Genomic DNA, 27,672 nt, shown 5'->3' on the forward strand with positions numbered 1-27,672 from the left:
TTTAAATCTGTGCTTTCTAACCACCGCTAAATTGTCACGAATCAACAATCAAAAGACGACAAAAATCTCAGGATAATAAAAAAGAAATAAAAGATGATATATCATTTCACGAATAAACAGATACTTAGACCGCAGACGTTCGCGCTTTTATGAGAAATTTTAATACTCGAGAATATATAGGACGTAGATGAAATGCAGAGGTATAAAAAATAATCAAAGTAAACCATTTTGTATAATTAGACTGCGGTAATACTTAAAGAGACAAAAATATTTAATAACTTTAATTGTATTTAATACTTAATTTTATGTAGATGCATGATAACGTTGTATCATCTGTGTTAGTGATATTATCGAACGTTCTGTTAAATATTAAAATTAAAAATTTATAATTTACATTGAAAGCAAGATATCAGTAAAATTGAACTTGATCATTTCCTTGGCATCCATTTCAAAGTGTGGAATTTAATTCTATATATACGTAATGCACACGCAAATGATATAATACTGCAATCGCAATGGCACTGAGATTAGCGAAAAGCGAAATCTATTTTCTGCTGGATATGCGTTACTTGAAGTAAAAGTTGGTATTTTACTGCTGTTGGCTGCTATCTCTTCTGAGCGATTGGTTCGACGTAGTATTACGCTTTACTAGGAGAAATTTGGATTTAAATGACTAGAAATTTCATATATCGATTCTGATTTCCTGCACTGTCCACGTCGTATATCATGGACACGTTATCTATGTATAATGTATCAGAGAGCAAAAACTTGAAGCGAAATACTGATTAAACCTCTCCGTGATTTACATGTCTTTGTTATATATAAATCTTCAATATATAAATTTAAATCGTTGTTATAGTTTTATCATCGGTGAGAAAAATATCATGTCGAATTCGATAATTTTTACTAGTCTCGAACTGAAATAAATAATGGTGGAAAATTATCTCAAAAAATGATAGTTGCTAATGCGAAACTTGTTTTCACAGAATTCCAAAATATTCGAAGAAACTATTATGTATCTATTCAAGTTTCATACGGAGACTTATCTTTTTTAATATTTTCTTGGAAAATTCAAATATTTTAGTACGAAGGTTGGGAAATATGTAATTTCGTGTCAATAAACTTCAAGCTTGAGGCTATTATAATATTTATTCGAGTTTCTGTGTTTCAGTCGTGACTAAAAATAGTTTTATTTCTATCTTCTAAAAATATATTACTTTACTTCGAAGCATTATAAGTATGAAATGCAAATAACGTGGGAAAGAACCATAAGAACAATGTTATTATCTGAAAGAACGTGAAAGAAACAGTCCAATTACAGTTACGCGACTTCAAGTAGAATAAGACTCGGGCCGTGTTCAGTCAGACACCACCTATTATATAATGTACAGTGATCACAGTACAAATGCGAGAAAACTGTATAAATGCAACAAAATGTATATTCTGCAAAACTTTATTTCTATTTTCCCTTATAATATAGTATCTAAAAATACATTTCTTATATTTTAGAAGCACTGTAAACATAGAACGGCTCACGAATTTTTATATAGTACAATTACAAAGTAAATTTACTACAAAGACTATTCCTATTTATATACTCGCCACTGTATATCTTTTGGCATTTTCTAAATTAAAATTATTTTCGCAGACGCAATTTAAAAAAAAAAAAAACAAAAAAAAAGACAATTCACGCGTGAACTACATATAAATTAGCTTTACCGTAATACGTGCTATCGCAAAATAGTGCATAAGTATGTGAATCGCCGAACATACGTTAAGGCCGTAGCCACGCACATTAGGCGAATATAGTGTTCGTATTCATCGAGCAGAGTTGCTGTCGAGGTAGACCATAACACGTGGAAACTATGTTCGCAGTTTCAACCGCATTCGTATATTGCAAAGCTGTTTACTGAACTTCTCTGGACACTGTTTAGTTACGTATGCACATTAAGAAACGGAGAACATCAAAGAAATTTCATCAAGGAATGATATATTGCACGACAGATTGATAAGAGGGAAATAAACGTAGAGATCAAATATAATAAGATAAAAAATAAAAAACGATTCGGAAACTTCTTAACTACTTATATAATCCGATTCATGAATTGTGCGATTTCGTGAGCAAAACGAAACTATTTTTCGAAGAAATTTAAAAAATCTTCCGCCAGGCGACGATAAGATTCTTGGAGAAGTGAAATTTTACGGTTGCACCTTTTAGGACCGCGTAAATAGTATCTCCTGTTTAACCTCGCTTTAAACGTACGCTATAAAGTTTGCGTTATCAAATCCAAGAGAGAACGTCGCAGTTGAATGGATGAAAGTTGAACGTTGTAAACCAGCAAAAGGTCCTCGCACCCTGGTTTCTTATTCTTCTTATATTCTGCAAAAATATTCTTCTTTATTTCCCTAACATTTATTCCTACATCTACTTTAATCTTTCGCTGATGCAATGAATACATAAGAACGGAAGGAATGGATAACGATAGGATGACAAATATTAAAGATAAATAAAATATATCGATAATGAGATACAAAACAGGAAAAAAATGTTAGTATAGTTTTATAAAAAAAAAAGTAGTAACGTTTTTGTCAATCAGAAAATATGATATATTGACATTTTCCCATTGCTTTTCCTATTAAAACATTTACTAACAATTTTTCTATAAATTGAATATCAATTTGAGAGTGTACTTATTTTAAAATTATACAAAAGGAGAAGATATAATTTCAGATGAAAATTCAAACATAAATATATGAAAAACTACCAATAAAGTGTCTGTTGACTCATTGTAAGTAGCAACTGCGACAAAATGATGTATGAAGTCTGTCTTCAAAAGCGACCAAAGCGTTCGAAAATAACGAGAATCAGTCGAATGCATTTTCTTTGCAAAATGATTGCATTTGAAACGCACCACCATCAATCTTCAGGCGTTCAAATAAAGACAAATACAAATAACAAAAATGAATTTCTTTCCATAGTCAACGTCATCGATATGTTGATGTACATTTCAGACTGAACCATGAGGTTTTGTCAAAGTTTGCCATGAAGGGTTCGTTCCGCTTCGACCTCTTCTCGGGGCCCGTTAAAGGATACCCATTAATCAGCGCGTTCTTTGTCCGCGTTTCTACGCGCTTCTACACTCCAATTGCTCGCCTTTATACGCTTCTTCGTCAAAAGCTATCGTACTTCGTCGTTCTTATTAAATATGATTTGAAAATAAAACTGGCATGGTAATAGCATCACGTAGTTTCCTCAACGAAACAACTTCTAAATCAAAGGGTGTTGTATAAAAATGATTCTATAGAATGTATTCATAAATACATATGTACTTGCAAATTTCCAACATCGTCTTGTAGCTATTTTATTAAGCCTCATAATTTGTACTTTGTTATATTTGCATTTTTATACTGATATTATACATTCTTTTATTTACGTATTTCCCCGTTTATGGTATGGCATATTATATTTTACCTCGAAAAATACATAGCGTTTTAGTACAGATACATTTAAAATAATGAAATAAAAACTAATTTCAGTAAAATTGTCGGAGATTGACAATTTCTATTGGTTTATAGGCTCGGCAAATATGCTGATTATACGAAAGAGAAGAGGGTTAAATTTTATTTATATTTTGATACATACCAAAGGGTAACATACAAAGCAAAGGGTAGCAGAAGTTACAAAATAAACTTCTACAAAAGATACTTAAAGCGCTAAGTGAGCAAACCAACGCGGATCCGTTAATGATCCAAATAAAAATAAAAGATCGAAACAAAGAGCGCGTGTTGAAAAACAGCACGCTCAGCCCGGAAATAAAAGGAACGAAATGTCTGCGGAATGCGTAACGCGGTGAAAACAAAGAGTCTCAATTTTCACGGGCTCTTTATTAAAACAGCTAAGTACGTTTCGGTATAATGAAATTAAATGTAAACGTCGTTCGTGATTTATTTCAGTCGGTTGCAGCTGTAATATATAATGTCGAATATTCACGTTCGAAGCGCGTAAACGCGTTCAAGTTGAAAATTCGTTTTATGCGTCGAATTATCAATTTAGATTTTAACAAACATTTTTGGAATAACAACTAATCGTAAATACGCGTCTATCTTCGTTATTGGTTCGTCGAACTAGACAAAGTCATGAATTATGCCGGAATACTTATACCAGAAATGACACAAGTACGTCGATACTCGGCGCTGCGGCGCCGAATATATTAAAACGTCTGGTATGTACTTGCGTCGATACAGCTGGCCATCGAGTTTGCATGCTTGCGTCGAATCTCTCTGTTTGGAATACTATTAAAGCTTGTAGAATCGGATTGTTATTTAGTTGAAGAAAAAGATTGCCTTTTTATTAATGGTACTATAAAAACAAAATATAATATACTAAAATCGAAGAGCAAATTATACGAAGAAAGAATACAATTAAATAACAGTTCAATAAAGAGTAAGAATTGTGTATGAAGTCGTGCATCAATCGTGAATGGGTTAAAACGTGAATCAGGAACCATCAAGATTTCTCCAGGAAATAAGCCAATGGTAATAAGTAGAAAAATTATAAACGATTATATTTTGCTATTTAATAATTTGACAATAAGTACTCATGGTTGATGTAATATTCGAGGTAGTAGAAGTTTGCATACGCATCACGCTTTTCTCCAAACAGATCCCCTCTACGAATCGAAATACTCCAAATACTTTAATATCGTGAAATTCCACGATTTCAAGTCTCTTATGTTTCCTAATTCTGCCGTATCCTAAATTCCAACAAGCTCCTTCAATCTGGTCTAGACCTCTTATCTTCACAAATTTTTTCACGTTCTTCTGTGTATCCCACTGAGCTCCTAGAATTCCCTAATACCTCTGCACGTTTGAAATCTCTCAAACGCTAGACGACGCTTTTACCGGAGTCTGCTTAAAGCTCAAAATTAATTAGGTTAATTTCCTTTATCCTTTCCATCCTAATCCATCACATCCTCGTCGAGTTCCACGTTGACAATAAGGAAACGAAAAGAAGAGGAATCCTCGCGGCGCAGACTTCCAGCAATACCACGGAGTTACATTCCATTCCAGATTTTCAAATTACTGGATTATCTGGATGGAAAGTAGCTGGCGTGGCAGGTATCCAGGCCGCTTAGCGTTCGCTTGCGGTTTCAAGCTCGACTATATCGACGCCTCCTCCGACGTGTTCGCTCTTTTTAAATAAAGAAGAAGAATCACGTTCCAAGTCCGATCGAATGGCTGAGATTCCATCATGAAAACCTGGGGTTCCTTACAACACGAAAGATATTTTATTCACTGTGAAAAGACACCGTCATTTTATTTCGCCAAATATCGTGGAAAGGCGCCGATATGGGGCTCCTGCGCGTTCGAAGTGGAATTTAATATTTACGCGTTACAGTGTTTGACAAATTATTGTACGCAATAATTATGTCGTATACGTATGTAATTAAGTAATCAAATCATTTAGCGTTCTCGAATATACTGTGTGAGATCAGGCAATGTAATTTTATAGAAGATGTATAAGCTGTATTTCAAGCATCTTTGTCTAGGGGGTGGTTTTAGGAATAAAGATAATTTGTACAAATGTTATATAAATTTCATTTTCGTTCCATATTATAGTTATTTGATTTATCACCGGGCAACTAAGTATCTTTTATTATTCCATTATTCTATTTGTTATTAATTTACATCTTCTCCGATCGATTTCCTCTGTTTTCACTTAAGAGTGTCTTACAGCTAATATTACACTAATATTCGTAACGCAATTTTTATATAAGTTCCTAGTATTCGTTTCGTTTACATAATTTTCAGCGATCCGGCAGGCTGGTTGGCAAAAACGTTGAAGAAACGATCAATCGCGCTCCTTCTATGTACTTCGCGTAACAATCGACTAACTGAAACGTCTCGGTAACAGGCATGAGATAACGCGGCTGATCGAGAAACGATTTCGCGTAAGAACGCCGCCTTTAGCCAAGGGGCAAAAACCAAAACGCTTTCGCGGGGCCAACGTTCTCAAGTACCGTTATGTCATTCGATTGTGCCGCGATCGATACGATCTCGACGCCAACGTTTCGTTCCAGTGATCATGGAAAGCGTGAAATCGGTCGTGCGGCACGTGGCGCGATTTGTCCGAGTTATCGATCGTTATCCTTCGACTCGTGAATTCATCGATCAAAGATAAATGCGTTGACGAAGATATAAATTCGTCGTTGGAAGAATAGCGATTCGATTTGTCGGAATAGGTGGTTTTCAAATAGAATTTGGAAATTTTTATGTACCTTCGGCATACTAAGATCTCTTAATCTACAAACTTCTCTTCCATTTATCCATGAATATGATCAAATTTTTTATGATAAAAGGCAACTCTTCATGCAAGTGGATATACAATACATTTTTTAAAAGATAAATGGACAGTTTAGTTTGCAACACGTTATAGCCCGAATCCTTAAACGTCAACAAGATCTTCCGATTAGTCCAGACAAGTATTTCAGAGTTTTAGGGATGAAGAACAATGATCCAAAATATTTTCCAAACTAAGCCATACAGCAAAATTGCAACACGTAGGTATTTCGGGACGTATCAACATTCGTGTAGCTCATAGAACCACTTTAAACCAATATAACTAAACTAATCAAGTACCTTTAAATCAATTTACTCAACGTGTATATTAAATTGAAATACTCGTCTCAATCACTAAAACTGGCCATTTCATCATCCACTTTGACTTTCATTCGAAAAAGCTTCAGATTAATTCCATTAACTTAAAAACCGCTCACTTGCTATCTATCGTTACGTTTTGCCAATCGAAACGCGTCGATTTTCGAAGCGACGATACCACCAAGATCCATCGACTGGTGAAATCTTCGAAATCGTTACGAAATCCCTTCGATCTCCGGCATCTGCCTTCTGCCTTCCGATATCCCTTCTGCTTGGAAGAAAATTCGCGACTGAGCCGAGTGGGAGGAGCTGGATAAAGCAGCCTCTGCCGAAGTTTACCAACAAACGATCGACATCGATATCGGTGAATCGAAAGCATGGGAAGCATGTGGCGTGGATCGGTCGTTGTGTTGCTCCTTCTCGTCTGTCGCGATTCGCTCGAAGCTGGAGATCGCGACGACGACGCAAGTGTGGACAAGTTGTTGCGTCGAGACGTCCGTGAACCGGCATGGTCGGCCTCCGCCACGGAAGTCGAGGATTTGCTCGGAGAGGGAAACTCGCCGGAAAAAGAGAAAACTGGCAAGAAGGGCGCGAAGAATGCGTCTGGTATGTTACTTCCCATTGAATTTCAGTATTTGCAAAGTTCAATCATTTACCGTGACACGCGTTTATATGAATCTGTCAGGGGACAAGCAATTTACAAAATATTTTCCTTCGCAATATTAATTCCCGAGCTATGGATTTTTATGCATTTATAAAAAACTGTGAAAAGTGCAGAATATACAAAGATATAAAAAATATACAACGTGTAATTTTATTTCCATAATTATATTTATAAAAATATGAAATTCAATAAATATGCGTAGACTATAGGCGTAGACATCGTACTGCCATTTTTAAAGTAGCATTTATCGAACCAACAAACAAATGAGATAAAAAGATTCGGAAACGGTCCTTAAACAACCACTCGAGCGGTCACGGATATCGTGGACGATAACCGGCACGAACGATGCCGTGGTTTTAGGCAAATCAGACGAGGGAGGATACTACAAAACGTACGGCAGCGATGCTGAGGGCGAGAAGGGTTACTTGACGGCAACCTACAGCAAGGGCAATCACGGCTATAAGAGCCTCGACACCTTCCACAAGCAGGATGGCGACAAGTACGCATTCGAGAAGCACGTTGCCTACGGCAAAGCGCGTGCTGACAAGAAAAGTAGCCACAACGACGAGGCAGCCTCTCGTTCCAGGAAAGCCGGTGATCACGAGGGTGCAGGTACAGAGAAACTGTACGACGTCGAGCATGTAATTGCGTGACAACCATAAAGCATACGGGATGAAATTAGTTTCTTGTCAACTTACTGGCTTCGAGATAAGAATTCTAGAATTTTTGATTTAGTAGAAATGTAGCAGCTGAAATATCCTTCCTTCAAGGTTTCCTAGTTTCTATTAAAAAATTAATCGATGTCATAATCTGCAAAACATTGTGCATTGTTATTTTAGAACTTCAGTCTCAAAGCACTGTGATAATTTTTTTATAAAGATTCATAGAAACAAAATTTCTTGTAATTTCAATAGTAAAAGTAGATTTTGACGAGTTGAAGCAAATTTTATACGTGGGGTACATAGACAATGTTTTTCAGTGAAAATAAAACAAAATCAAATAAATCAGAAAATAAATCAAAAGCATAAGATTATACGTTAAAATCGCTCAAAAGTTTCCTTGTTTGAATCGAAGATATACACAGCTCATGACGTCATTTGAAACACCTGCTACATATATGCATTTAATCCGTGTCTGATCTTGTTATGTCACTCAAAAACTGCTTGTCACGCAGAACCAGCTTATTAACCTATCCGATGATATCCTTGACGCAGGTGATTAATTTTGCTTAGAGGTATGCGTAACTTTATTCACGAACAAAAGATAAATTTTTATTTATTAAGTGTATTCTAACTGTACAAATGATTGCATTTTAATATATAACGTGTGTGTAATGACAGTAATAGATTTACGATTTCTTATTTTGATATATGCACATTGTTATTACTTATACTAAACGTATCTACGCTTCTGAATAAAATTAACAGTATCGAGTGATAGTTGCTTGAGAAGTTTGCTTAAGGAAACTAACATAGTAGTAGTTCCATTAGTATAATATTTTTAATCTACTCGAACGAAATAGTTGGCAAGTTTGAATAGATTTTGAGCTCGAGAAAGTTTCTTCTTTATACCGTAAATAATTTTCGCACGATATATCCGTGTCATTAGTCGCACGGGATCCTTTAATGAACGTCGATCGCAAGTTTTCCCTGGCAAACTTAGTGGCTCGAGTATCGATCGCCAATAAAACTACAGCATCGAGATAACGACATTAACCGAACGCATTCATGCGCTCGTTTCGTCCTAATTTTGACGGCGGCACCCAGCCATTTTGCTAATTACTTCACAGAAACATGTCATTTAATCACTTGGAACTACCGATCCTTTACACCTATAAATTTCATTATTCCCGGCAGAAACTGTCGTATAATAATTATGTCAATTTTAGATTACAAATTTCTTAGCGTATATTTTTTCAGTAACAGTTAGTTACATTGATAGATAAATCGTAGAGAGTAACGTAATAGTAGTTTCACTAATACGACATTTTTAATCCTTCTGGTTGGAATATCTTTCTAACAATAAGATATAACATGAGATAATCTTTTACGATAATTACGTTGCTTTTAAATCACATTATTCCACGTTTCCGTATCAATTATATTATAAATTTCGCTAGATACCATCGTCGATACCCATTATGCAACCAACGAGGGCGATCATCACGACGGTGGCGAAGAACACGATGCTGAAGCCAACGATCACGGCAGCTATACTCACGAAGATGGCGCTCACTATATGGCTCATGGACCAGAATCTTCGAGTTATGGACATAGTGAAAGCTACACGGACGGAGAAGGTGAACATAGTTCTTACGGAAGCTACAGCTCCTACTCGAGAGGCTCTGGCGGCGAACACGGTGGTGACGGAGACCATTACTATTAATCCTTTGCCAAATGGCTGATGTTTAGTTGTACGATTTTCTATGGAATGTATTATTACGGCAAAAGTGCCTAATTTCCAGAGAGACCAGAACGGTATAAGTGGAAATGACAACAATTAGAACGAAACAAAGGAAACAAGAAACGATATTTTGTATAAATATCGTCGTCAGTGTAGAATGATATTTCCTTTGACGTAAAGTTGTTTCGAAAATTGTACGCGAAGGATTAAAATTGGCCGAAATCGAGTTGTTAAATTTCTGTTTATGGTTGCTGTATTTTTAGTGTTAGACATTTAATTAATAGACATTAGAATTTATTTTTAGACATTCCGTGTACAAATATAGAAATAATTTCTTCCGTAGAGTGTTTATTGTGAAACTTATTAATTTATAATTTACGATGTTGTTTCTCTGATCGCGTATCTGTTACAATTAATAAATTATGCGAGCTTATTCATTTAATATCGTGTATTAAAAAAGTGGAAAACGTAAGGAAATAAACGCTCAATACAATACTCGATAGAACTTTCCAAACGTATCCAATTATATTCATACGACGTTCTCGAGTATCAGATTTACGTTTCAAGAGAAATTTGGAAAATCCGCTACGTAAAATGTAAAGCGTGATATTTCAACAGCAATTACTGACAACTTTTTAAATTAACGCGTCGATGTAGAAAAAATTATACAAATTGGATGAAAAAAGTATAAACGATGGGCTGGACGGGACACACCGTTCAATTTCGTGTCATCAATTAAGAATCGATCAATTAAATCCGTATGATTATGAGAATAATCTGGATCAAATTGCTTCCGATAACAACGAATATCGTATCATCTGGAAATGAATTTTTGCGACGTGCTCGTACAATATTCTTATTAAACGTTTCATAATTAATACGTAGGTATCTGTTTGTTTACGACGTTATCAAAAATCGATCGATATGGTTTGATGTAATCGCGCGATCGCACACACGAAACAACTTGTTAAAGGACGAATTTTCCATGTGTGCATTACGCTCGAATTGTCAATGCTTTCCATTGTTACTTGACAATAATACGAACAGCAATTATTTTAGAAATGCAATGCGCGCGCGCGCGTTCGTTGTGTAACGAACACAACGCGTAATTTTGATGCCATGCAAAGGTGGCGCGTTGTTATTACGAAATTTAATGATATTACGTTTGTATCGCATTGATGAGCCGATCTAAATTGCAATTGGTCATCGTTCGCTGTTGTTCGTCGATGCTCGTTACATTAACGTTCCTATAGCCACGCTCCATTATTGGCCGGGTAATTTGTTCGAGATCCGTATCATCGTGTCAAGTGATAAGTACTATCGATCTTGGACGGCCCCGATAATTTATGATACACTGGAGACGACGAAAAAAGTAGATGCAAGTTAAATTTTGAACAGAACGAGGTAAGGTTTTTTGAATCGGGTCAAGTTTCCTATAATCGATATTATTTGCTATATGTGTTCCATTAATGTCCATATACCATTGTTTCTAAATAATTGGTTGAAGTGTCCGGATATTTATGAGACTTGTTGTATCTATTTTTTCTGAGTCAGATCGATAATATTGGTTTCCAGGTCAATTTGGTAAAGGGTATTTTTATTGCCCTACTGAGAGATAATAATTGAAAAATAGATAAAAAGAATTGGCAGAAAATCAATTCTCACGGCAAGAAATATATACGTTTTAAATGGATTCGCCTGGATTCGTATGGTTTCATACGACTCGATTTGCGAGAAATGTTTTTCAACTATTTTTCAGAAGATTTGATAGCGGTTGTATCAATTCTGGCATTTGTTAACACATTTATACGTAAAGTTATTGTTTTAATTTTATGTTGGTTATTGATTTTGAATGATAATATTGCATGTATATGTAACGAATAATATTATATAATAATAAAATTCGTTCGTTATTTTAGCGATCTTTTATAAATAACATGAAATACCTAATATGAATTCTATACTTCCTTTGCCATGCTGTATTTCATTTATTAAAATATCTAATTGTGTAAAAATCTTGATGACATCAAAAGGGCATAGAATATTTAACATTTTTGTACTTTAATTACGTTCAATCAATTTTACAACGTTTGAATTAGTTTAGACCAATTCCTGCAAATGGAACTTTAAATAAATTCTTTCTCTTTCCTGTCGTATAAATCATAACAATGCGAACTGAAGGGAAGTTCAACAATTTCAGATTAAAGTCTACTTTCAAATGGAATGTGATATAAACGCACAGAAATGTGCATGAAATGTACAATACGTACGAGTCAATCGCAATTGGACGATGAAACCTATTAATTGTAGAAAACTAACAAATATTATCTACAGAATTGTACAAGTCTTGTGTGCCGAATTCAAAGGAAACTTAATGTTTCTCTGACTTTCTATAAATACTTAAAATGTCGACAACGAAAGAGACAAATTAACTCGCGTTTTTCTCATTTTCCATACGAATATCACGATATAGATCAAGTGATTCTTTGATAAGTAACTTATTACTTCCAAGACTTTAACCGCTTGGGTGACGAGTTGACTCCACGAAACTTAATTTGCTGCCTAATTAACAAGTTAAACTCGCGTTTGGGCTTCACGCAAATAGCAAAACACGAGATATCCTCACAAGGTACGCCATTAGCGTTGTCTGTTCTGGTCGACGAAGAAACAACGAGACCAGTTTGTTAAAAAGTACGACCGGTCACGCGACGATATCGCATCTGGCTGGTCCCTGTGGGACGAGCAACGTTTGACGCCACGGTGCGGGAATTCGTCGGGGTGGGCACAGCGGATTTTGCAATTATTTATAACGAGGAAACTTTTGGAACGGCCGCAGCCTGGCAATCGGTCCGTTAATTGCACGAGATAATTATTGTTAAACGCCGCGCGCGTGACAAAGGATGATTCCGCTGTCATCGGAGGCTCAAACTAATTCGCCGTGTTCGCTGGAGGACGATCACTGGCTGAACTCGTCAAACTTTTCACCTTTTACCGTGCCACCTCGCCCAACTGTGTTCGTTTGTTAATTTTTCACCAGAGAATTTCAATGAATATGGAACGAGTCGGATTACCGGAGAAATCAATCTTCTGCTGGCTTGGAAACTTGAACGTTCGACTATAGACCGTTTCATTATTGGGCTTTGACTGCGGATTTGAGGGAGGGAAATTGTAGATATAATTTATTGGATTAAATAAACTTGGTTTTTAAAATATTTCATTTCTGCGAGTAAATGAAAATTGAAGCACAGCGTATTATTCTTATAGAACTAAGACAGATTATTTCTTGTAGTATTACTCATGCTATTATATATCATGCTATTAGAATAAATTATTTTCTTAAAAGTTGACAATTTTTGCCTCGACAAGTTGACAATTCCTCGAATACTTAATACGTATATATGTCATTTCTAATATAAATATTATAAGGTTATACTATAATTGAATTTCCAATTAATTTTATTCTATTTCTAAATAAGCAATATTAAAAATAAAGAAACTGGTTATCGATAAATCTCAAAACTGAAAAAGAGAGAAAAAGAAAACTAATTAAATCTCGCAATTATCTTTGTCATTTGGTTCTAGATTGAAATTCACCGGAAAGGTTACAACCTATTCGGGTTGCACGATTTCACGAAAATCCCTATCGTGCGTGAAATTCGATCATTCTTCCCCCGTGGCCGATAAACAAGCCAGCCCTCGAGTGCAGCTCGTTTTCAAACCGGCACGCAATCCATGTTCGAGTGCACTTAATCCGAATTGTGCACCTCGGGACAGACAACTCGAATACGTCGAATGTCAATGTTAGTTACCCTTCTTCTCGCTGTGGAATAGAGCTTGTAAGCGTGGAGTGGGCTCAAATTAGGAAACAATTTCATTAGCTGTCCAATGGGCGGCGTGCAAGCTCCATTGTTCGTGGCCTACGGCTCGATCAGTCGATTGATCGAAACGAAAGAGTGGTCGAAGGATGCTTGCATTGTGGCGGTGAAAAAACGTGCAAAAGGGATCGTAACCGATTCAACGAAGCTTCAGCGTTGAATGTAAAGTAATTTTAGTGAGAGGATGAAAAGAAAGAAGGGGGTGGGCTGGTAACGTTGAGCCATCAACTGATTGCGACAGGATGGCGCTGTCTCACCTTGCCGAGGAACAGCTTCAGTTCGGTGCAATTAAGCGAATCTATAGAAAAGAGAATTAAAGACAATGTCATTCCAAACTATTGCCTTCTCCTGTTAGAAAAGTTATTTCTTTTTCTGTCGGAAGAAGGATTTTCTGGCCGAATAAAATTCATCGGTGAGAAATATTTTCTGATTTTAATCGAAAATCGAAAATAATTTTACAAAAGTAATAACTTGCGAATTAATAATGTTAATACATTTTCTTGCGTAATAGCAAAGCGTATAAATGAATTAACGAATTGAAGGTAAGATCAGCCTTTATACGACGCTTAGCAAAGGGGAGAAAGGAAAAAAGAAAGATGAAAGAAGATCTGAGCTGTCTGAAAGGCAATGGCAGTAGAAGCAACGGCACTCGGTTGAAATGTTTTCGAGTTACCAGCGGCACTTGAAGCCTTAATTTAATAGTCGGCGGCCTGTTCTTTTCCAAACGAAGGGGGTGGATACACTTGAGCGGCGATCCACCGTCGTCCCTGGATCTGCTTACAAAGCAATCTCTCCATCTGGGAAAGTCCAAAGGGAACGCCACCTAATCTAATCTCCGTTACGACGATGCCGAGTCCAAATCGAAGTTGGCAGAGCCTTCGGTATCCGGTTTTCTCCCAGTCTCTAAAGGAGCCCGATGGTGAAGCTGGGCAGTAACCAATCTTTATCTTGATTATGCAGCGCCAACGCCGGAGGAGCCAATCTCTAGCCGAACAGCCTGCCAAATAAGGTCGTAAAGAGGCCGAATCTATCGATCACCGTTTCAAACTGCAAATTCGGCGCAGCTGATTTGCAATGGAGATCGGAGGAGCACCGAGAACGACCGACGATGCGCCTCCGTCCACCGAATAAGCAGCTAAGAAAAGAAACTCGACTTTGTATCGTTCGCGACGAAAAACCAACCAACCGTCTGATTATTCTCGACACTTTGTGGTGAATTTTAAAATCAGTGAACGGATAGCGTCCAATGAAAATTCAATAAGATTCGTTAGAGAAAGAAGTGGCCATTATCTGATCGATAGTCAATTAAGACATTGATCCAATTCCAGGTTATTCGGTCAATTTATTTTCTTGCAAAGTTTCCTTCTCGTTTGGAGCTTAAAAGTTTCAAAAATACTTCAAACTTTTTTCTTACCCATCCTTTTTCTCCGTTTTACAATATAATACATCAATTTTTAATTGCAGTTTGGATTTATCAAATCTTCACAGTATTCGCAAACGTGCTCAGATCCGAAACTACATTATACCTTTCACTTTACCTACTTTACGCTCACCTTGTAAGACCTAGGAAACGAATACATTACAAAATTATGCAACATGGTATGAAGTTTTCTTGACTTGGTGACTAGCAATTCGACGGAACTTCGTCGAACTTTGTAACCTAGAAATTCCGAAACTGAATAAAGCCGACGAAATTCCCCGCATTCGAACAACAAGTTTGCCAATCGATCGACTCGAACAACGTACCAAGGATTCTTCCGAGTTCCAGATATTTTCAGGTTACGGGGATATACCTACATATACACAATTCGGCTCGAAGCTAATATCGTAAAAGATATCTAGTCGTCTTTGTTGGCTGCAGAGATTTTGCAAGGTCGTACTATTGAATCGTCAGCAGAACCTGGAACAAATGGGCGAACAGTTAGCAGAACGATCGGCGTAACTACGATTGGTCATCGAGTTATGATATATGCGTCGCCGACGTCTGTAAATGTCCATAAATTGTTTTCACTCCGTCGCGTTATAAATAAAGCGGGATTTTTTTAGCCACAAATTCGCATCGCCAACGATAGGATTAATGACGATATTAGAAAGTTTATTGACGATCCGTTTCACCGTGACGATACGATGTCGGAATAATTATTTTATTGTCTTTGATTTATTATTATTGCCATGATGTTATGCCGAGAGTTCGAAGAGTGTTTGATAAGATATTAATCTACAGTCTCGTTCGAAAGATTGGAACATCCTTCTTTAGACGAAACGAACATTTTCGCACATTTTCCCGAGAAGATCAAATATTACAATTAATATCTTTCATTCCTAAATATCAATTGAAATCTTTAAACTTTAGTTGAAGAATTATAATTTTTAAAATTGTCGATCCCGATTTAAAATCAGGATAGCGTCGGATATTTTGAGTTGAAAAGTATTCGATAGATGCAGGTCATCGATCGAATTCCATTCACTATGTGCAATCACGTTACTACAAAGTAACGATAGCAGTTGCACAATGCAATAAGATTCATGATCTCGTTGTACTTAGAAACCTCTAGTCTCTACGAAGTTTTTAGACGTTTAATCTGGTCACGCACTAGGTGACTCGAATTGCACGATTGCTGAAGCGTTTGTTCACAAAACACTGTACACGGTAAAAGCGTCAAATATCGATTTACAAATGTAACCAAATTTATCGTTCTTCGATCGGTCTTCCGGTTTCCATTAAAAAAGTGTCTTCAATAGCGTGCCGTCATTACGTCATGTCTCTGAATTAACTATCCACGTTTTTACCGGCAAATCTGAAAAGACAACGGGCAAACAATTTCATTACGAGCTCGAGAAAGTGTGAAAGGTCTCCACGCCACGGAAGGCTTGCGGTCGCGCGGATGAAAGTGGAATCGGCGGAAATGCTCGCAAGCCCCGTGACGGAACAATCGAACCGTGGATATTTAAGTGTCACCGGTTGCGACGTGGTCATCAGTCGGATGATCGCATCGAAGCCGGATCGAGATGCTGCGTGTCGCGTTTCCTGCCGCTATTCTGCTATTCTTGCTTCAACAGACATGTCTCGCTCGGGAATTGAGCTCCATTCGCGATCGTCGAGATGTCCAAACGGAAGACAGCGACGCGTTACGATCGGTAGTCTCTGTCAGTCCAGTTCCAAGCTTAAACGTGGACGAATCGAAGCAGGATCTCGCCACGGCTGCCTCTGGCAATCAAGGTCATCATCACGAGTCTGGAGGAGGACAGAGTCATCACGCTGATCATCACGAAGAACATGGCGAGGAAGGTGAGAAGGGATACAAGAGTCATCATCATCACGATAAGAATGACAAAGGCGAGCACGATAAACATCATCATTCCGGTCATCACGAAGAACACGGTGGCCAGAAGAAAGGACACCATGATGAACACGAGAAATACGGAGAACATCACGAGGGTGAGAAAGGACACAAGGGTGGGAAGTTTGGAGAGAAAAAGGGTCACAAGAAAGGTCACAAGACGAAAGGGTATCATAACAAGTTTCACAAGGACGAATATCATAAAGAACATAAGTTTTACGATGATTATCATAAGGGTGGCCATCATAAGAAGCATGGTGACTTTTATGGACACCATGAGAAGAAGGAAGGAGAGCATAAGAAAGGTGGTCATCAGCATGCTGGGTATCACGAAGATCATCATGGTAAGAAGGGTCATCATGATAAGGGTCACCTGGACGAGGAACATAAAGGTCATCATGGGAAACACGGACACGATGAACATTATAGCCATCATGATTCTTATGGAAAGAAGGGTGACCAGCATTCTGGGAAGAAATACGGATACAGCAAAGGACACAAAGCTTAAGAGATGTAATGCTCTGAGTTGGAAGACGTTTCTGGATACTTTTGTTCCAAGAATTTCGTTGTTCCGTTTCTAGCTTACAATTAAAACTGTATGTTTGTTATACTGTATTGTTGTGAATTGATGATTGAGAAACTGCGATTGGCCTTGCTTCGCGTTTCACCGAATTGTTATTAGTTTGTTAACAAAGAGAAATAATAAATTAATATTTTTATACAACGTCCCAATGTATTTAATAAAATAATTTCGTCCCAAGATGTTTGTCAGCTAAATACTCAAATTCGTAGAGTTCTTTCTTGAAGAATTACGTCAAGAAACAAAATCAAGGAAATATATCGATATACCGAACAAATTGAAATTTATATCGAATTAATATGTAAGAGTAAAAATATGTTACAAAAATACAGTTAAGATCTTTTGACTAACTGTTCGTATTTTGTAAAAAGAAAGACACGTTATATCGTTATATCTATAGCCATATGCGCTTTTAATTAGAAAGACGAAAATTAATCATTGTCGCTAGTAAATAGAAGAAACTCCTTTATGCGTTAAGAAGTTAAACGTTACATTAGGTCTGTATAGTCGTTATTCACGCCACTCGTTATTTACGCTGAAAGCGTTTAATATCTGAAATATTTTACAAGCGTCAGTTTTAAGTTCTTCCAAAGTGACGGCGAAATAATGTATCATGGAACGATATATATCATGGCCGGTATTGTGTAAATACATTATGTAAATAGACGCGCGGATATAGTGGCTGCAAGCACGAGAAAAAACACCGATATAGCGTGCCGCGTTGCTCTCTTTTCACTTTCCCTGCGGTGCTCTGCAAATAAGTTTCTTCGAGGCACATATTTGTCTCATAATATCGCCATTAATCAAACTGAAACGCGGCGTATACCTTTCTTGCCGAATTTTCGATGAAATTTTCATCGTTCGTTCGTTCGATCGAATGAAAAAGTTCCCGCGCGTCGGATTCCGTTTCAATGGCCTTGCCAATTAAAACCAAATTGGCTCAACATTTTATACGAAATTCCATTATACGTTAATATTCATGCTTTGTTATACGATATTTCTCAGAATTATTGTCTGAACATCTCCATATATTTGACAACACGTAATTCGATTATAAAATTGCAGATGTCAGAAATGCGATGATTTGATATTTTATAATCGTTGTTATAGAGTGTTATGACACGATAAAGCTCACCTTTCGAAATTATTACCCGATAGTGAAATTGCGGCTTTATAAAAGTTCATAAACGCAATCGTGTTTACGAGGATAATTCAAAAGGTGGAATACAAGGATTTGTTTCATCCTCTAAATAGAATGACAAGTATTACACTTTTGATGCTTCAGGATCAGGATTTCTCTCTGTTTACCCATCCAGCAGTCTGTTGCATATAATCCCACGCCTTCGAAAAGTTTATTTACACGAGGCAACGGGTTTGTAACGCAACGAGAAACGCGTGGCCGCGTTTACACACTGTCATCGGTGGTGTGTGCTCTGGCAAGGAAGCGCCTACGGTAATAACGAGAACGAAAAACAATGTGTTCGGCGCGAAATTGGAGCTGCAATCGAAAAAAGCACACCAATCCCGTGTGCAGTCCGTTCGGGATTTTAATCAAACGCGATTGCGTTCGTCTGTAATCCGGACAATTTCGCTATTTATGCGAGCGCGTCCCCAATACGGTGGGAAATTGTTTCGTGTAATGCAATAAAGGCCTTTCCATCACGAATCGTTCATGCACACTCGAAAAATTTAATTCAAACCTGTCGCTAGTTCAAACGATCGACGGAACGATCACGTAGCTCGCCAATTAAATCGTATCGTAAGAAAATTTCATTGCTTTCCTACGAGATATGAAGTACTTTCTGCGTAAAAAATTCACCGATTGGCTTATATCTTTTAACGAATAATACCCCCAAACACTCAATACGTCGAAACAAAATATAATTATTTAATCGTAGAAACGTATCTCTCGATAGGCATGGAAAATTTTTATTTTTGTATTTATAATCACAAAGTTAATACATAGAATTCAATTATGTTGTTGTCATTTGAGATAACAGTGATCTCGATTTTATTTTTCGATGTAACAGGTTTGTAACATTCATTGATCATACTACGTTCTCGTGGTCCGTAAGCTGGCAATTTAGGAACATTCTATTACATTTGTTATAAAGAAAATATGTTATAAATGTGGGGTTTTCGTTAGAAATGTTAGGCGCGTAATAATCCACGGTCAACGGGTAAACTCTTTGTACAATGGAATACATTTTGTAGCACGCAGACACGTTAACTCAGACGCTGGCTTACTTTCAGACTGACTGCCAAGACGATGACAGTAAACTCTCCAAGATGATTGCAAAATAAAAGACAGATACACATTTGTCAATTACATATTAATCGGGAATATCAACAAATTCCCAAGCGCCGTAACTAGGCAGTTCCGCGTAAACCAACGTTGCTCCTGATCGAGACTTGATTGTTTATACAGCGTGTCCCTCAACATCGGTACTTCCTCTGTAAGACATTTCGTTTATCCCGTGACCGTGGCTACGTTCGGCGATCAATTATGTCACCTCGAGCCCAAGTATTGGGGATCTTCCTAAAGAAAGGCCCGATGTCCCTACATCTCCGACATAAATCTTATCTACTTTATAAAGAAAATATAATGGAATTTGCAATACTAATACCAGTAACAAATAGTCTAGAAGGATGTACAGAGTCACGGAAACTTATATGTCCATCGTACATTAAATATCGTTATTATTATAGCTTATTATTATATAAGTTTTAAAAATATGAAATTATATTATATATATAATATCGCTAACATGCCTATACTTGAAGTAATATCAAAGTCCATTAAAAAGGAGGTCTGTTAATCGATCGTGCGGGAGTATACCGTATGTTTCGCGTTATACAACAGCACAATAGATATCCTGCGACGATTATCGATCAATCGGACTTCATCTTATAAGAACATTCGCCTTTTAATTGCGCTATTTCGTTATGCACGTATTATCCATTGGCCAGATTTTCGAAATAATAAGAACGAACGCTCAAACAATGTAAGCTTATCCGCAGCACTTAATCCAGGTGGCTTATATCATAAAAACCTTTCTTCCGCAGTCTTATCGTGCAATTTTCAATAGAGAAAGAGGGGAATTGCAAGTACACGAATCGTTTATTATCATATTTTACTGATTTCTGAACATTTTATCAAAGAATTGCCGATTAATACGCAATTATTTTGTTATTACATCCATTACCTTAGGTCGAAAATTTGTATTTCTCGTAACTTTCGTCCCATCTTTTTCGAATATCATATTTCGCAATTGTAAACAGAATCAGAGGTACTCTGTTTTTCCATTGAAATAAAAATTATATTTCAGATTATTTAATTGAGATCCGACAGGACATACACGAAGTTTACTTTTAAAACAGACAATGAAAATCATCTGGTAATGTTGATTTTTCGAAATTGATTCGATACTGGCGAACCTTCGCCGGAAGATTGCAAATGTATTTTAATTTCTGATTTTTTCGTTACCGATTCAATTTTTCTCGAAGTAAAACAAACAAAATTCTTGTACTCTGGTTTACAAATGGAAACACGTGTATCTTCCTGTTTATCTTGCAAAATAGATAAAATTGAATGATTTGAGTTTCCACGAGAAAAACCAGTTATCGTATTTGCACGTAAAAACGATTCAAACTTCATGCTACACACCCGTACGCCTTCTCCGGAAACCTTATTTACGTATTCTGTTTATGCGTGTTCGCGCTGCACTTAGAAACGCCAAAGAGGTTTCAAAATTCACGCCAGTCTTCATACTAACGTCTTATTCAAAAGCAAACAGAATACACATAGTAGAATATGTTTTATTATACAGTTACATTTTCCTATAGTGAAACACTACAGCACATGAATATCTGCTTGGTAATAATCAGACCTGTGAAAATTTTATTTGAAATAAAAACAAAGAATTATAATTTCGAATAATGAGCCATTCCAACCTACTTTCATTTTTAAAATAATATGGAAAATATCATTTTTTGTGTATTAACACTAAATAATCTTCTCCTTCAGTTAATAAGAATCTTCTCTTTTAATTAAATGAAATAACGAACAATTTGGGTTTTAATAGTAATCTTCCAAACGTTTCATTTAGATGGAAGATTTTAGAAACTAGAAACCTGGAAAAAAATACCGTAAAACGTTGCAAGAACAACTTTGGAATCATTCTTGTGCCAAAACATTTTGACATAGGTTTAAGAGAAATACGAGATATAAGCAAGTGGATATTAAAATTTTAAGTATAAATATATGAAAATAAGTAGAATACTTAAAAATACTCAAACTTGCCAAGAAATCAATTTAGTGTCTTGTACAGTTGGTTCATTTTTTAGAAGAAACTTTTATCTCGAAGATCAATCACGTTTCATATATTTGTCTCGGACACACATAGTCAAAATTCGTAATCTTTTGAATGGAGCTAAAAAATTAGTAATTCGGGAGAAGCTTTGAGTCTGGAAATGATTCAAATCAATCGTTCGCTGGTATTTAAAGGAAACGTGATTGACGCTGCGTATTTGTACAGAGACATAAATGGCATTAACTTATTGGATAATCTAATATTAACTCATCGCGTGTCAATTTTCATTTCGCATCAGTCAATTAGGTGTTTCATTCGTAACAGGTCATCGATAAGTGTAAGTCTGTGGTGTCCATGTCTCATGCATATTTTCGTATTCTCGACGCGGCTTTTCACCGGTCCCAGTCGGAATTTACACGTTCCCTTTAATTTAAACGCTTTCCATTGTCCTCGGCTCGCATACTAAGTCCTCGTTACCCGCTAGTTGCGTGCCGGTATAAACTCTATTAGCAGCTTCGTTCGCGACTCGATTTCATTAAAACAAAACCGGTTGTCGGGTTCCTATGGAACGCTCGCACGTTTCAGCCCATTCCTTTGCGAATTATCTGGTGACGACGTGCCTACGTTATTCGGGGAATTAATAAGTTAGACCTGCGAAGGTCTCGGTTAGGTTACTAATTCAATGTGTCTGTCGTTTACACTAACAATCAAATAGATCCAGACTATCGAAGAGGCATCGCAATCCTGCTATCAATGGTATCAAGAAATGACTATTGCACTGACCGATGTAAAAGTTACTGAATTAATTTATGTTTATCAATTAATTATTTCCTCAATATTTTATGATATCAATAATGTATCAAGCCTGTGCAAACAACAGCAAGAAATCATTTCTCTCTCTTAATGTCTATAGACAGATAATGTACATGTTAAACATAAAGAAATCGAATTGATCAGAGTAATCATTAATTTAACTAACTAGCCAGTGAATAAAGATCATGATCGCTACAGAGCTTTAATACGTTCCGGTTATAACATTTAATATGCTATTACTATGTAAATTTAATAATTTTCGTTGTAATTCTCGTGTACATTAAATTACATGTACATGTTCAAATGTCAGACTCAAACACCTTGCAGTTGTAATTATACATAGCACTGAATCCTCCAAAGCTCCTTCCTAAAAGCTCCAAATCTTTTCATTTAAATAATAAAAATTCGACGAGAGTTCAATAAACTAAAAAATCAATAGAAATTCGTTTAAGGAATTCCAATGAAAATAATTTAATCTATAATGAAATGTTTCTTGACATTAGGTATATTTTCCATTGTTATGATTAATGAAACTGTTTGACGTAATAATTATTCTATCAACAAATTTTAAACGAGGGCAATGTTCGCGCAAATTTTCTACGCGTCCCTGGAAAATAATTTGATTCGTATAATCAAACAGTAAAGAACAACTTTTGCGACGAAAAACGTAATGCAGTAATAAATGAAAATTAACTGAACGACAGAAATCAAGCAGAACTCTCTAGGGATAATCCTCTTTTAGTTTGGTGAAAATGTTCCCGCGTTAACTAACGTTTTATAAATTGAGCAGGAAAGTTCTGCTACGCCTCGTTCTTAATTTGATACGAACGAATAGTCAACAACCATGTACAACATTTAGAAACAAAATAGAATTCATGTTTAGCGATACTTTATCTTATTCGCAGCGAAAAATTATTAATTAATCCCAAACATTCTACTACCGATATTAATTTCACGATACAGCAGAAAATTATAACGATAATATTAGTACCATTTCATGGAGTAAAATTTCAGTCGCTAAAAAATCAAATGATAAAATTAAAATACGATGTGAACTTAAAACTAGAACCTGTGATACGAATCTGATCTGACTAGCAGAGAATTCAGTGATACGAATGTCAGGATTGAATTGAACAAGTATCGATAATTAGATGAAAAAGAAAGACTTAATTATAATATCGGTCGTCTACAGTATGGAATAATGATTTTAAAGGATCTGTATAATTTCTCAATTATTATTCCTATCTTTCTTCCCTAATTCATTTAAATTATTTCCTAACTTTAGCCGATTTATTCGTAAGCATGCCAACATTTATAAACAGTTACGTAAAATCGAATTCAATTTTCCTTTTCATCGCTCACTAAATTTATTCGAAGAGTTGCATCCAGATATTTCGAAGTAAACATAAAATTCACATTTGAGCTCACTCGTACAAGACAGGCTGTAAATTTCTCCTCTTCTAGGAAAATCCACAACTCTGTTTCTTCTTTACCGCGATCGATTGAATTTAGATCTGTAGCCGATGCGAAAGAGGTTTCCGGCAATGGGAAACACGGTAAGAAAATACGAACAATGTCGAGCAACCGAGCAACTGAAATTAAATGTGGTAATTTCGCAAGAGCAACGTCTTCGTCGGACGAAGAAAAAGATAAATTACCGATGTACAGTTGATTGATCTTGCGGAGCCAGGATAGTTCGTTAAGTGAATAAGAAAGCTTCTAATCGAACGCGATCGAATTTACTCGAAGAAGTCCGTTGCACTCTCCTTGTTTCCGGTTCGTTGGTAAAAACTCTTCGACGTCCATCGAAAGAAACACTCGTGAGTTGACAACGACGTGCCGTGAAAGAATCGAGAAATACGATTCACGGGTGCTTTTCCACGAGATAACAAAATAAGATGTAATTGAAATGTAAAGAATATGGCAATGAAGCGATATTTTATTTCTTCGTTCTGATAAAATTGCGTTATCGATGTTTTATAGAGGTTGAGGTCGGAAAGGGAATGAAATACGATTGAATTTGATAAGAAATACAAACGCAGCTGTATAAAATGTCTACGTAAGTGTTTCGATATCCTCGTGGATCATTGTATATGTAAAATTTAGATTATTTTTCTATATCCTCTGGTGAAATTGAATATAAACAAGGTAAGCTGAAACTTTGATTTAAGAATAATTCAAAATGAAGTAGGTTAAATAAAGTGTATAATTGAATAAAATTTTTTACGAGAATGAATTCAGAAAAGACGTAAAATGAGATTGAAGTTGATTAAGGTTATATGAAAAGGATATATGCTCTTGAGATTTACTTTATGCGAAATAAACTGAAACTCTGATTAAAGAATAGCTCAAAAAATCGAGGGGATTAAATCCCCGTAAACTTTACGTTGACGCTTTATAAAACTGCTACAAAAGAAATTACGGTTTTTAACTGAATTCCCTCTTGAATCTTTTACTTACGTATCGAGTCTCCAGAATTTTATCGTCCTCCGTTTCTCACTCGTCAAATTACCACGAATTTATTTTACATCTCAGCGTCGCTAATTAACACAACAACGGTTCCAGCCAAAAAACGAACCGTTCCAATAAAAGAAATCAACAAAAGGCGAAAAGAGAAACAGAGTAGAAAATAAGAAAAAAGAATATTCCAATGTCTCTGTCGCGAATATTTAACCACGAGAGAAACCGATAAATCGCGGGCATCTACCGCGTATAAATTCCGGGAACGAGATGGTTGCGATGAAAAATTCTGTCCCGCGGCCGCGAAATTGCTCCGTACGAGTGGCTCGTTGGCGCGGCGAGCCGCGGTTAATTTTTCTCGTTGTTCGTATCACAGCGACAACAGGCTCTCCGCGACGAGACGACTACGAGGACGAGTGAATCGACGACGATGCTCGACAGTGCTCATTAATTTCGTTGAACGACAGGATTATTGTGCGATCGATCAAAAAGTACCAGAGCGAAATGGATTCGCTTGTCGCCCTTTTAACGCGCGCGTCTCCGGGAGTGTACAGCATGGTCGTTCGAGATCTACGAGCACGGGCACGACCGTTTCCTCCTTTTCTTTTGCGAGTCGCACGACCACTCCAATTAGATTAATTAAGCCAGCCACACGTACATGCGTCACGGGATAAAACAATGGCCTCGGGTGTTTCTGGCGAAGCGACGGGGTGGAAAGGGAGGGAAGAGGGGCCACACAGTGGTGGAATTGTCACACGCCAGAGAATTTCAAGTAGATCCACTCGCTTGTATGCAATCTCCGGCCGAGAATGGGCAAGCGGCGTGATCGTGTGGCCTGCTGTAACATCCACGCTGCCCTAAAAGAAGCGTATAAAGCTCCGTTAATCCGTGTCTGGTGCACCGGAATCCAGTCTAGATAGACCCACGAATGGCCGCGGCAATTTCATTTGCAGAGGGTGGAATCGTTAATCAAACCCGTGGCACGGTGAATGCGCTAGAAGCCTGGCGACTATGCTCGTGCCCGTCGCCACTGGTCCGCGTTTTTTTCCTTCTCTGTATATGAAATATATTTGTACCTGTATTTGTATGTTTACGTTTGTGTAGGTAGGTAATGCACATGGCGTGATAAAACGAAAATGCTGCGAAGAAAATGAGAAAAAAGAGGGAAATATGTATATGGATGTTTGTACGAGCCGGTTGCGTGTATAACGTTGCACGTTTCAAAAGGAGTCCTGCCATCGCGGCCGCACTTATGTCCTCGACTCCTCTCGTCATGCAGAACGTAAAAATTTATTGGGACGCGTTGAAATTTTAAATAGTACCAACCCGGTTACCGTGCACGTGTTTTTCGAGATTCCTGCTACAATTTGCTTTCTGCGCTCCTAAGTAGGTTAGAATATAAAATCGACTTTATTAAATGATTTAACGTTTCGATGAAGTTCTCTTTTACATCCATTTCCATCGCATACTGTGGCTGCAAAAGGTATTGGCACACCGCTGTATTTATTTAACATATAATACAATATAAATGTACTACAAATAAAGAATCCACAATGATATATACATGCGTACATTTAATTAGAATAAGATCTATTTTATCAAAAGGATTAATAAAATATAAGAGAATTAGTACTCTATCTTATGTATCCACCTCCAGCCGCGATCACTTGAATCCTTTTTACCGTCAAGATAGTCGTTGTAATAATAATCTTGGTGATCTTCTTCGCCACTGTATCCCTTATGATCTCTACAATGGTGTCCTTGTTCGTCATAATCTCTTTTACCATAATGATAGGTCTTGTGTTCATCGTAATCGTGACGATCATCCTTATAATCTTCACCTTTCTTTTCCTCGTGACCATAACGATAACCGTCATCTTCCTCGTCGAAATCAAAATCATGTTCTTCATCGTAAAACTCGTTGTGATTCTGATATTCGTCTAATTCCTCTACGTCGTGACGACCATGGGTGCTGTGTCCATTGTCATAATGGTCATTGTCGAGGAACTTTTCACCCTTTTCACTTTCCCTACCTTCGTGATGTTCATCGTAACGATCGTTGTCATGATGATAGTACGTCTTCCCTTCGCCATCATCGCCGTAATACCCGTAACCTTTGTCCAAGTTATCGTGACCTTTGGTAACTTCGTCCGCTTCGTGATAACATTTGTAGCCCGTATCGGCGTGATCACTAGCTTTGCCTTGGTGAATAGCGTAACGATCGTTACCACCACGTTCCTCGTGTCGATGGAAATGAAAGGTAGCCGCTGGTTGCAGATCCTCGTAATTAATGCTCGTCGCGAAACTCACGGGCGCCAAAATAGCCAGAAGTATCAACAGACATGGACCTCCACGTACGGCAAACATATCGGTTTTCTTTAATCTCCTGTTGGCCGAGTTCCTATTTTTTGAAGAGGGCGCAAATGTGTATCTAAAGTTGGGCGATACGGTTGATTGGAAGAGTATATATTGATTCGCGGTTAGTGCTTCGTGTTTCGTCGTATTTTTCTTAGGCGAGTGGTTCTGAAAGTACAGCTCGGAAAAAGATTCGCTTTGCCTTTCTTTT

General features: G+C 37.0%; 3 protein-coding genes across 4 annotated transcripts in view; 2 read left to right on the plus strand and 1 right to left on the minus strand.

The window, feature by feature from the left end:
- Nucleotides 1-9,808, plus strand: part of LOC100651470 (filaggrin-like) — a 69,015-nt gene extending 59,207 nt beyond the window's left edge. Inside the window, exons 2-4 of one of the 2 annotated variants that reach the window (XM_048406807.1) lie at nucleotides 5,812-7,263; nucleotides 7,682-7,933; nucleotides 9,441-9,808. In XM_048406807.1, the coding sequence (XP_048262764.1) occupies nucleotides 7,035-7,263; nucleotides 7,682-7,933; nucleotides 9,441-9,706 (747 nt within the window). In that variant the 5' untranslated portion in view covers nucleotides 5,812-7,034 and the 3' untranslated portion in view covers nucleotides 9,707-9,808. Of the gene's footprint in view, nucleotides 1-3,168; nucleotides 7,264-7,681; nucleotides 7,934-9,440 lie in introns of those variants that run through there. The other variant, XM_003402902.3, reaches the window with a different exon arrangement.
- Nucleotides 9,809-16,433: 6,625 nt separating this feature from the next.
- LOC100651589 (histidine-rich glycoprotein-like) lies at nucleotides 16,434-17,629 on the plus strand. Its single transcript, XM_003402903.3, has one exon. It carries the CDS (start codon nucleotides 16,609-16,611, stop codon nucleotides 17,446-17,448), a length of 840 nt encoding a protein of 279 aa, XP_003402951.1. The 5' UTR covers nucleotides 16,434-16,608; the 3' UTR covers nucleotides 17,449-17,629.
- Nucleotides 17,630-26,732: 9,103 nt separating this feature from the next.
- LOC105666883 (putative eggshell protein) lies at nucleotides 26,733-27,473 on the minus strand. The gene has a single exon (XM_012319445.2). It carries the CDS (start codon nucleotides 27,471-27,473, stop codon nucleotides 26,733-26,735), a length of 741 nt encoding a protein of 246 aa, XP_012174835.2.
- Between the last annotated feature and the right edge of the window lie 199 nt (nucleotides 27,474-27,672).

This window comes from Bombus terrestris, chromosome 6, assembly GCF_910591885.1.
Source record: "Bombus terrestris chromosome 6, iyBomTerr1.2, whole genome shotgun sequence".
Taxonomy (NCBI): Eukaryota; Metazoa; Arthropoda; class Insecta; order Hymenoptera; family Apidae; genus Bombus; species Bombus terrestris.

What these genes read in the sequence shown, in the direction of transcription:
- LOC100651589 (XM_003402903.3), top strand. Translation starts at nt 16,609, where the DNA reads ATGCTGCGTGTCGCGTTTCCTGCCGCTATTCTGCTATTCTTGCTTCAA.
- LOC105666883 (XM_012319445.2), bottom strand. Translation starts at nt 27,473, where the DNA reads ATGTTTGCCGTACGTGGAGGTCCATGTCTGTTGATACTTCTGGCTATT.